Source organism: Phyllobates terribilis, unplaced genomic scaffold (genome assembly GCF_046119375.1).
Source record: "Phyllobates terribilis strain yellow unplaced genomic scaffold, ASM4611937v1 Scaffold_9__5_contigs__length_417890890, whole genome shotgun sequence".
In the NCBI taxonomy this organism is placed as follows: domain Eukaryota; kingdom Metazoa; phylum Chordata; class Amphibia; order Anura; family Dendrobatidae; genus Phyllobates; species Phyllobates terribilis.
The window spans coordinates 132785991-132798374 of NW_027362769.1; the positions used below are offsets into that span (position 1 = coordinate 132785991).

At 38.3% G+C, this 12384-nt stretch overlaps 1 protein-coding gene across 9 annotated transcripts in view; it reads left to right on the plus strand.

Moving 5' to 3' along the window:
- Nucleotides 1–12384, plus strand: part of LOC141161754 (sodium channel protein type 2 subunit alpha-like) — a 254893-nt gene that overhangs the window by 104949 nt on the left and 137560 nt on the right. For 7 of the 9 annotated variants that reach the window (XM_073647029.1, XM_073647035.1, XM_073647030.1 and 4 more), the window contains exons 7-12: nt 1–35; nt 3454–3517; nt 7083–7224; nt 8281–8487; nt 9808–10110; nt 11273–11647. The exon at nt 1–35 is cut by the window's left edge and continues 229 nt beyond it. In XM_073647029.1, the coding sequence (XP_073503130.1) occupies nt 1–35; nt 3454–3517; nt 7083–7224; nt 8281–8487; nt 9808–10110; nt 11273–11647 (1126 nt within the window). The remainder of the gene's footprint in view (nt 36–3453; nt 3518–7082; nt 7225–8280; nt 8488–9807; nt 10111–11272; nt 11648–12384) is intronic. The other 2 variants (XM_073647031.1, XM_073647032.1) reach the window with 1 other exon arrangement.

Below are 12384 nucleotides of genomic sequence, written 5' to 3' on the forward strand. Positions count from 1 at the left end.
TCCATTTGACAAAGAAGAATATATCAAGAATGAAAGTAAGTATGTGCATTACAAACGTATAATAGTTGCCCAATAGCTTAATGAAAGGCTGGCGATTTTATAAATGATTTACGGGATTTCTGGGATTTTGGTGATGACGCACCATTAAATGGCATTGCATCTGTATTATTTGGATTCTTTATTTAAGCAAATTGCCTATATAATTGAATGGTCACTGTCGTTTGAACAAACTTTGCATGAATCAATAGTAGCAGCGAATATACAGTAAGAGACTTTATGATATGTCTTATCAGAGAATTCTTCTACTTTCTCCACTTAGGAGCCCACTTCTTCCCTTCTCTTCTGTCTCCTTAACTCACCACTAGTGATGTGCGAACATGCTCGGATAAAGGGTTATCAGAGCACGTTCGGGTGCTAACTGAGTAGCTTTGGCATTCTCGAAAACTATGTTAGAGTCATGCAGCCGCGGCGACTCCAACATATTTTTCGAGTACACCGAAGCTACTCAGTTAGCACCCAAACGTGCTCTGATAACCCCTTATCCGAGCATGTTCGCACATCACTACTTACCACTATTGTGGAAAAAAAAAACAGTACAAATCTATATTCATCAGAATAAAACAGACTGTCAGCATAGTGAGGGGACAGATTACACCTCCTATTATACTCTAAAGAAAGGAAGAAGGAGTGAAGAACAGAGTGAAAAATCAGGTAGAAATTAAAAAAAATAACAGGCAGCTCATGCTGAAGTTAGAGAGTGATTTAGCTTATCCCAGAGCTGGATTCACATATACACTGCTGTATAATGTCTTCCATGCTACTGTTACTTCTGAACATAAGCTAAACAGAGAAAAAAACTAGATGTAATCTCCACCCACCAGCTCAGAGACAACTGAAAACTAGAGATAGAGCCTGTAGAGGGGAAGAATAATGCAAAATACAAGTCATATAATGACCAGAAATAATATAATTGCTGATGTACACACAAATGAGAGTTTATGCTGAAAAGTTTACTGAAATGGCAAATGTTCCTGGGCATTTTCTTCAAAGGCATCAGTAGAGAGCAGATTGACCATTTTGAGCCTTCACGAGTTAAGAAATGGTGCACTGCAGCTACTGGGTCAGTATACTCAAAGTCTTAAAAATGCGATCACTGAGGACTTATCTTCTTTCTTGACTTAGTAAAAACTTATATTCTTCATGAAATAAAGATTCGGGAGCATCTTCTTATAGAACTGTACATTGTGCGGTTCCGCTGTTATTCCCACTATACTTTCATGGGTGTTACCAGTTGCGGGTATGTTTCTACACAGTCCAGTCAGTGTCAGACTGCGTAGAGAAACACCCCTTCACCCAGTTGTCAAATTATTTGTACGGTGCCGGGAGAAATAACAGACAAAAACACAGTTCACAATTTTATTGAAAGATGCTCTAGGATTGTTACTTATTGTGGATTACGAGCATTTACAAAAATGGACCTGTCATGAATTGTGGCTGCTAGGTCCTCTTTGACTACCCTACACCTGAGTTACCAGCTCTATGAAAAGAACCAGGGCTTTGCATTGGTGGTGGTCTCAGCTGTCCTCATAAGTGGAAATCCTCTATAAAGCCCATCTCTTCCCAGAACTTTAAAATTCCAATTTCAATTCATTTTTCTCATAGTGGAGCACAGGAATTTTTAGCTGGGTCATCATTTTCTAGATCTGCTTTAGTTGTCCCTTTCCAACTGTTTGGAGCAAACCACTAGTGGACAAAGACAGAAAAGGACCTCTGTACAAGAACAATGTAAGGGCCATTTGCAGTCCATGAGCTCATCATAATGCACAATTCCACCTGCTTTGGAGGTGGTCGTGGCCCTCTTACTTCTTGGGCACCTGTGGGGCTGCACAGGTTGTTCCAATGATATGTTCGCAACTGGAGAAAACACATTATCACCATTGTTAGCCACAATGGTGACATCTAAAAAAAACCCTTTCTTTTCGACTCCTTGACTTTGCAGAGGTTTTTTTTTGCTGCTGACCAGGGAAGAAAATCTGCCTGTTATAGTGTAAAGGACATATTGATATTCATGCTATAGCTACTCCATTTTTGCAGCTTGCTCCTAAAATCATGTTATTATTACTATATATATTCTTTCATTCTTTTATCCTGCTTCACACGCAATTTTCTCAGAAGAACTTTTTCTCTCAAGAACATTCTATGAGACACCTTGCTCTTGTTATCTAACTAGTCTGAGCCGGGATGTGTAACCTTGTAACTTTCCATCATGCATCAAACTAACGATAATATGACCATATGTGCGTTTCCGTAATAATTGTACTAACATTGGTTCAAGCCTGTAGTATGGCTGTAGGTGATTGGCTATTGATATACTCAAAACAATATATAATGCTAAGTAGAAATAAACGGGGTTAGAGATTCTCGAATCCTCCCATACAGAGCTTTGTCTTCGTCTGGTTTCCTGATTGCAATCAACCTTGTAACATAATAATTTGACACTCACTTGGTCAACCGTGAAGGGTCATTGCTGTCCTCCCTCAACAATAGCATGTTTTCCTTCATGGATTTTGCTGACTTTAAATGCAGTAAATCGGCAGCAAACTACAGCACAATATATGAGGATGAGGAGTTTAAAGCACGCTGGAGTTTAGCCCCGTTAATTTATAGAGTTAATCCACAGCTCAATCTATATGTAACATGCAGATTTTGCAGAATCACAGAGAGATCCAAAGTGGATATTTTCACACTCTTATGGCTAAAGGAGGTCTATTGTATAAACTACAAATACAACTCTCTGTATGTCAGCTTCTCATCTTCTGCCACTATGACTTGGGTAGAGTAGCTTATTTGGGTTCATTGGACTCAAATGGCATTAAACTTTAATCTGTCTGTCGCAGGATTTCACAAATACAAACTGCATACATTATTAACAAATCTCTTAGACCCGATGAGGCTGTTGTACTTACTTTGAAAACTTATGCCAATATAGATGTGCAATCCTTTTGGAAAGTTCCCTCTTGATACTAAAGCTGGACTCATAAAATAATAATTTTAATAAGCGGATTATATAGTCATTCTGACATGTATTTTCAAGGCAAGTACAACAGTCTCATCAGATCTAGAAAATCAGTTTAATATGAAGTTGGGATTATGAGATATTGTAAAAGATCCACTAAAAACATGCAATATGTGGTGAAAACCACTGATTACAGAATGTACAGTCTTCTTGAGTTGTATTTACAATTAAAAATCATATCTCCCTGCATCCTGATTATCTTATCCAAAGTCTTCAAACCTTTTTGTCAACCATAAATTTTACATTTTTAGTTTTAGTTTAAATGTTCTAAAGTAAAGTTAAATCAATTGCTCAGAATGGAAAAGATAAAATGTGTTCTCTCATTGAGAAATGATCTCACATCTGTTACAATATACATGTTTTTGCTTTACAAACAGGAAATTTTTACTTTTTGCCCGGGCAGAGGGATGCCCTTCTTTGTGGCAACAGCACAGATGCCGGGTAAGTGATAAGAAAATATAACTTGTTGTCCTTAACATAAGGTTTTGTATTAATATATGTTTCTTACTTGTGGGACACATATTTTAATTTTGCGATCCCAAAAATCTAGGGAAAAAAAAATTCTCACTACTTTTAAACGGAATGTGACATCAGAAAATGACCTATTGTTCAAATCAAGCTTTTATGTTAAATGTATTTTATTTTCATTTTTGCTAATGTTTTCTTTAATGTTTATATCAATACATAAAAGCACACACATATATACAGTACAGACCAAAAGTTTGGACACACCTTCTCATTTAAAGATTTTTCTGTATTTTCACGACTATGAAAATTGTACATTCACACTGAAGGCATCAAAACTATGAATTAACACATGTGGAATTATATACTTAACAAAAAAGTGTGAAACAACTGAAAATATGTCTTATATTCTAGGTTCTTCAAAGTAGCCACCTTTTGCTTTGATGACTGCTTTGCACACTCTTGGAATTTTCTTGATGAGCTTCAAGAGGTAGTCACCGGAAATGGTCTTCCAACAATCTTGAAGAGATGCTTAGCACTTGTTGGCCCTTTTGCCTTCACTCTGCGGTCCAGCTCACCCCAAACCATCTCGATTGGGTTCAGGTCTGGTGACTGTGGAGGCCAGGTTATCTGGCGTAGCACCCCATCACTCTCCTTCTTGGTCAAATAGCCCTTACACAGCCTGCAGGTGTGTTTGGGGTCATTGTCCTGTTGAAAAATAAATGATGGTTCAACTAAACGCAAACCGGATGGAATAGCATGCCGCTGCAAGATGCTGTGGTAGCCATGCTGGTTCAGTATGCCTTCAATTTTGAATAAATCCCCAACAGTGTCACCAGCAAAGCACCTCCACCATCACACCTCCTCCTCCATGCTTCACGGTGGGAACCAGGCATGTAGGGTCCATCCGTTCACCTTTTCTGCGTCACACAAAGACACGGTGGTTGGAACCAAAGATCTCAAATTTGGACTCATCAGACCAAAGCACAGATTTCCACTAGTCTAATGTCCATTCCTTGTGTTCTTTAGCCCTAACAAGTCTCTTCTGCTTGTCGCCTGTCCTTAGCAGTGGTTTCCTAGCAGCTATTTTACCATGAAGGCCTGCTGCACCTCTTAACACCTCTCCTCTTAACAGTTAATGTTGTAGAGATGTGTCTGCTGCTAGAACTCTGTGCAGCATTGACCTGGTCTCTAATCTGAGCTGCTGTTAACTTGCGATTTCTGAGGCTGGTGACTCGGATAAACTTATCCTCAGAAGCAGAGGTGACTCTTGGTCTTCCTTTCCTGGAGCGATCCTCATGTGAGCCAGTTTCTTTGTAGCACTTGATGGTTTTTGCAACTGCACTTGGGGACACTTTCAAAGTTTTCCCAATTTTTCGCACTGACTGACCTTCATTTCTTAAAGTCATGATGGCCACTCGTTTTTCTTTACTTAGCTGCTTTTTTCTTGCCATTATACAAATTCTAACAGTCTATTCAGTAGGACTATCAGCTGTGTATCCACCTGACTTCTGCACAACACAACTGATGGTCCCAACCCCATTTATAAGGCAAGAAATCCCACTTATTAAACCTGACAGAGCACACCTGTGAAGTGAAAACCATTTCCGGTGACTACCTCTTGAAGCTCATCAAGAGAATGCCAAGAGTGTGCGAAGCAGTCATCAAAGCAAAAGGTGGCTACTTTGAAGAACCTAGAATATAAGACATATTTTCAGCTGTTTCACACTTTTTTGTTAGTTATATAATTCTACATGTGTTAATTCATAGTTTTGATGCCTTCAGTGTGAATGTACAATTTTCAAAGTCATGAAAATACAGAAAAATCTTTAAATGAGAAGGTGTGTCCAAACTTTTGGTCTGTACTGTATATATATATATATATATATATATATATATATATATATATATATACATATACAGTGGTGTGAAAAAGTGTTTGCCCCCTTCCTGATTTCTTATTCTTTTGCATGTTTGTCACACTCAAATGTTTCAGATCACAAAACAAATTTAAATATAAGACAAAGATAACACAAGTAATCACAAAATTCAGTTTTTAATTGAAGGTCTTTATTATTAAGGGAAAAAGAAATCCATACCTACAGAACAAAAAATAAATCTGAGACCGCCCCACAAAGCAGCATCAGTCCTTCTAGGCACACTTGCACACAGTTTTTAAAGGAACTCGGCAGGGAAGTTGATCCAAACATCTTGGAGAACTAACCGCAGGTCTTCATCTTCATCTCTTCATGTATTCTCACACAGATCAAATAATGTTGAGATCAAGGCTCTGTGGGGCCTTATCGTCACTTCCAGGACTCCTTGTTCTTCTTTACGCTGAAGACAGTACTTAATGACTGTATGTTTGGGTAATTCTGCTGCAAAATACATTTGAAGCCAATCAGACGCTTCCTAATTGCATGATGGATAAGTATCTGCCTGTATTTTTCAGTAGTGAAGACACCATTATTCCTGACCAAATCCCAAACTCCACTTCCTGAAATGCAGCCCCAAATGTACAAGAAACCTCCACCATGCTTTACTGTTGCCTGTACTCTTTATTGTACTGCTCTCCAGCCCTTCAGTAACCAAACTGCCTTCTGTTACAGCCAAATATTTCACATTTTGACTTATCAGTCCAGAGCACCTGGTACCATTTTTCTGCACCCCTGTCTCTATATTTTTGTGTATAGTTAAGTAACTTGGCCTTGTTTTCATGTCAAAAGTATGTTTTTTGTCCACAATTTTTCCACGAAGACCACTTTTAGCCAGACTTCTCCAAACAGTATATGGATATAGTTGAGTCCCACTGTTTGTTGCCAATTCTGAGTTGATGGCACTGCTGGACAATGACCCCAAAGATACAGACAATGTTGTTAGCAACTATCTTCTGCATAAAGACCAACAAGAAGTCCTGAAAGGTATAATTTGGCCCCCACAGAGCCCTGATCTCAACATCATTGAGTCTGTGTGGGATTACAACATATATATGCTATATATGCTAGGCTTAATGCTAGACTCATACTTTTTGTACTTCCTGTTCTTCACAGATGAGTTTTTCAGCAGTCTCCTTATCGTTACAGACATGAATACAGTGAAGTGTAACAACTCTATATACAGTAGATAAAGCACCATCCATCATTTACAATAGATGATGTCACAGCTCACCTCCTCCCTCTCCTTTCACATAACCTTAGCCCTAATCAGAGTATGGATATTATGTAATTCAATACAACTAAGTAGGTTATCGGTCAGTCTATTGCTGCTTATGTCCATGTGACTTTTCTGAAAGAACAGAAAATATGAGACTACAAATAGGCAAAGTAGCCAGTGTACTCATTGAAAGATTTCTGATGTTTTTTTTTAATACAAATCATGATATGAAAAATTAAATAAACATTACTAAATTAAAGCAAATACATTTAACATAAAAAGCTGATTTAAACAATAGGAAATTCATTTTAATCTAAACAATTGTTCTAGTTGTAGGAATTATTATGCAGTTTCTGCTACTTACATTTGAAAATAATCTATATTTTAGCCAATGTCCAAAAGGGTTTGTGTGCCTGAAAACTGGAAGGAACCCAAACTACGGCTATACGAGCTTTGATACCTTCAGCTGGGCCTTCCTTTCTCTGTTTCGACTGATGACACAGGACTTTTGGGAGAACCTTTACCAACTGGTGAGCAACGACGTGAAGACATAATATTGTTACTAAAGTGATCAAAATTATTTGCATTCAGTGAACTCTTGAGTTCCCCCTCGTGGTGGCTCAAGACCCCTAAGTTATAGTATGCACAACATTTTTGGCCTATTTAGATGAATGAATGAAATAATTTTCTAACCTTTAGGGTTAGGAAACATTTAATACTTTTTCCACAGAATGGGTGATAAATATATGATTGTTTCATCACTAGACCAGAGTCCTCTGTTCCTCTTCACAGTGTGTACGTATGACCACCGCTTTATTAAAACTCCTCCTCATTATGGCTGTGAAGTGAGTGGAATGGGGGGGATCAGGGCCTGAGTTCTAGTGATCAGTTGGAGCCCAAGTGTTTGGGACCCAACAATCAGAGACATTTATTACTTATCTTGTATTTAAATAATATATGTTTTTCATTGAATAACCCCATGAATCATCTCATTTCTGAATACATATAACTGTACTGGATCTATAACATAGAAATATAGATCACCTGTATTCTTAAAGAAGCACTTCCATCAAAATTTGTATCCTCATAATATATTGCAATCATCATATTATATAGCATTGTGTACTTATAATTGCTCATTTTGCCTTTCTACCCAGCTAATTCTTCTGTTTTCTATTAGGTCTATAACATCACGTGATTAAAAACTGACTAGCTGAATCCTTCTAAGCTCTATGTAGAAACAGGAGGTCTATTTTCTCTTTATAAGTCTACACTACAAAAGTCCCTGGCAGGGGGAGGAGGAGCAGCTGTGTCAGGTGTTGAAGAGGGGAATGATAAATGCAGGGATGAGAGGCTTCCTGTTTCTACATAGAGCAGAGAAAAGAGAAGTTGGGTAGAAAGGCAAAATGAGCAATTGTAAGTACACAGTGCCATATAATATGGTGATTGAAATATATTAGGAGGACAATAACTTTGATGGAAGTTCTTCTTTAAAAACATTAATGAACCCCAAAAAAATGTAATCCAGAGCAAATTTTCAAAAAAATTATTAACCAGTTCTGTAATGTCTTATTTTTTTCCTTTAGACCCTTCGAGCTGCTGGGAAAACCTACATGATCTTCTTCGTATTGGTGATCTTCTTGGGCTCCTTTTATCTGGTGAACTTGATCTTGGCCGTTGTTGCCATGGCTTATGAAGAGCAGAACCAGGCAACTCTAGAAGAAGCCGAGCAGAAGGAAGCCGAATTTCAGCTAATGATGGAGCAGCTGAGAAAGCATCAAGAAGACATACAGGTGATACATTAAGGATCAAGATTCTATGAGTTTGAAATAGACATTTTACAGCAATTTGGTACTGCTTGCATTTCGAGCTTAAGGGTTATTTCCCCAAAAATTAAGTTATTATTGTCTATTCATTGGGGATCAATTGGTGATTGCTGGGGATCAAACTGATAAGAACCCCCAGAAATCCTAAGATCGTGACTCTGGTAGTCCGAGAATGGGACTCTGCTGCTTTGTCTTGAATTTAGCAGAGGTGCACATGCTCGACCTCTGCTCTATTAATTGTCTATGGGATGGCTGAATACAGCATTCAGCTATTTCTGGCAATCCCCTATGGATATGGGATAACTTCACTTTTGGGGAATTACTCTTTAAAATAGTTATTAAGCCTACAAGAAGAAATGCCACACTTGGATGGAAGTTTAAAATACATTATTTATGAAATAGTTTAGAAATACATAATATTAGTTACATATGATAAATAAATATAAAAATTCCATATTGATCATAATAATCAGATATTGGGAGAAGGAAAAGGGATTTGTAGGGTGATAATCCTAAAAATAACCATTCAGTATACATTGAATCATAATAAGATATTAATAGATAGTAATTTTAATCAGATAAGAGAAATTTATATAAGTGAAAGTCCAAATGGATAATTTATACATATTTTCTCATACCGAGAAAATATGGGACAGATTTCCCCAATTCTGGCAATCTGTGGGAATATAGTGGTTGGACTGTCACCAATCTAGAATTTATCATCTATCCACAGAACTTCTTCCTACCATAATACCTCTTTAATAGGAAATGAAAAAATAATAAACACGGAATCAACTTCTTAATAAGGATTTCATATTAGTTTTGGGGGAATAATATGTACATACTGTGACCTGAGTGAGGGAAAAAGCAAAATCTGAAAAAGTTTTTCTGATTTTGAAAAGTGATGAATTTGAGCAGTGGGATTTTGACTATAGAAACCCCCAACAATCTTAAGAAAGAAGGGACTTCACAAGTTTTCTCCTGCATAGCAAGAGCTGCAACATATCTCCATTCATCCTAAGATTTCTACTATTTCTTGTAATTACTGATGCGGTGGTATACATTGTCTTGCTTATTAAGCTTTTATCACTTATAAAACCTTATCTTAAAGTTCATTAAAATAGTCGACTTCATTAACTAAGACGAAAACATTGATTTCATTACAAGTATTGGTTATTGTATCTATCTATCTATCTATCTATCTATCTATCTATCTATCTATCTATCTATCTGATACATATGTAAACTAATAACAGTATCACCATGTACCTTCATGTCCTTCTTTAGGCAGCGGCATTAGCAGCTCACGAGGTAGCGCTTGGCTCCAGAGAGTTTAGCGGAGGAACCGGCTATGGCGGACTCTCTGAGAGTTCATCTGCAGCTTCAAAGTTAAGTTCGAAAAGTACCAAATTAAGCTCAAAAAGTGCTAAGGAAAGGAGAAACAGAAGAAAGAAACGGCATCAAAAAGAGAAAGGGGACGGAGATGAAAAGGGTGACGATGAAAAGTTTCACAAATCCACATCAGAAAGCAACCTAAAAAAGTTCCTCTATGATGGAATTAGATTGACGAAGACATCATCGCCTCACGAGGTACTTGATTAATTATATGATTTTTTTTCATATCAACTTTTTTCTATAATATATACACAACTGGACATGAATAGTCAGGTTACATAGAATATATTTTACAGAAATATAATTTTATGGAGCATTTTAGTAGGATTTACTGATCCACAGTGGCCAAGTACTAGATGGGACTTGTCATATAAGTGTGCTTCAGGATGAATAGTGACCTCCATAATTATGTGAATCTTCAATACCTTCTGTTGCGGCACTGAGTCCACCATCCTCACACCGTGCAAGCCTGTTTATCACACAAAATTGGTGATAAGTGTATAACTACTGGGGGTACAAGGGTTGGGATCCCTCAACAGTCCATAGAACTTGGTATCACTGTGCAACTAGGGCAATAATTTTCACGAATTACTACCACTCTATTCACTTACAGGTCACTGACAGACAACCCTCAATCCCATGGAAGTGAATAGAGTGGTGGCCAAACATGCACAATGCTATGTTTGGGACCTTCTTTCTCTTAATCGGTGGGAGACCCATAGTTCAGTATGGTACATGTTTGTCACCACTCCATTTTTATGAGACTGCCAGAGGTAACAGTCAATACCATATATACCATATAAGTGAATAGAATGATGTCAAGCAAGTGTACTACTAACCCTCTTTCTCTGGATAGATGGGGAGCTGAAATTTTAGTAGAGTGCATGGTCAACCACCACTCTATTCATTCTCATTGGACAGACAAAGATAGACATCAATCACCAGGAAGTGGTTTCAAGCATACATAAAGCTAAATTTGTAACCCGTTTTCTCTGTATTGGTGGGGGCTTAAAGTCCAGTAGTGTGCAGGGTCGACCACCACTCTGTTCACTTCTGTGGGACTAATCACTTCATCAGTCCTCGTAGAGTAAATTAAGTAGTGGTCCAGCTTGTGCAGTATTGGACTTTAGGACCCCCGTTCTCGGGTACAATGTGGGTCCCAACTGTTGGACCTGTAGTGATAACACATTTCACACCAATCCAGTATGTATATGTCTATGTGATTGATGTGGTTTTGAGAGATTTCCATTGACTGTTGTTGGAATGCACATGCTACAGGTTTTGGGTACTGGTCTTGCTATGGTGTATATGGTGTATAACTTCATTTTTAATGTTGTTTCTTCTTATTGTTTCCAAGTCTCTGTTGGATATCCGCAATGATGTCACACCAAGGCGCAACAGTAGGACCAGCATGTTCAGCATGTTCCTAGGCCGTGGGAAGGATGTGGCATCAGAAAACGATTTTGCAGACGATGAACACAGCACATTCGAAGACAATGAGAGTAGACGAGGATCCTTGTTTGTACCACACAGACAAAGACGGGGAAGTAACTTAAGTCAAGCCAGCAAAGCATCAAGAACCCTGCCAGTGCTCCCAGTGAATGGAAAGATGCACAGCACCGTGGACTGCAACGGAGTGGTCTCTCTGTTCGGTGGTCCGTCTGCCCCAACATCGCCTGCTGGACTACTACTGCCAGAGGTGATAATAGATAAACCAGCTTCTGATGACAATGTAAGGAAGTTTCAAATAGTTAAGGCATGGTAGCCTTTGTAGGGTGCTTCCATCAGGAACAAATAATTTGGTTGGTCAAGCTTTGAATGTGACTGCTTTTTGCAAGGCCTATAATGTACTAACTGCATAATTTATCAATATGTCGTCCTTATTATACATTAATCCTACAGTACATTCACATATCACTCGAGTGAATCTAAAGTATAGTGAAGTACTTAGAGGAGAACACTGGTACGTCTCTTCAGCCTGGTTACATGTAGGTATAGCTTGATGATCATTTGTTTAATTATATAGAAAGTTTACTTCTTCCATTTATGTATTACCTTAAAGAGTTTGTCTGGTCTAAACATATTAATGATCTATCCTTATGATAGGCCATCAATATTAGATCAGTGGGGGTCTGACACCCTGCAACCCCACTGACCAGCTGTTGTAAGCTCAGGAGGCAGTCGAATTTAAGCAAATCGAATGGAGATTATTTGCCCATCTTCATTCAATGTGTAGTGGCCGCTGCAGAGAACTGCAGACTAGCTCCTATTCTCTTGCAAGAGAGCTGTTCTGCAGTACCTGGTAGCGGCAGCTGCACTCTGAATGGAGCTGCATAGTGCAACTCTGTTCCATGTTTTTACATCCTGCTGGTGCCAGCGCTTATAACAACTGGTACCGGGTGTTATACCCCTGGTATCGGGTGTTATACCCCTTCGATCTGATATTCATTAATATCTTTAGACTAGACA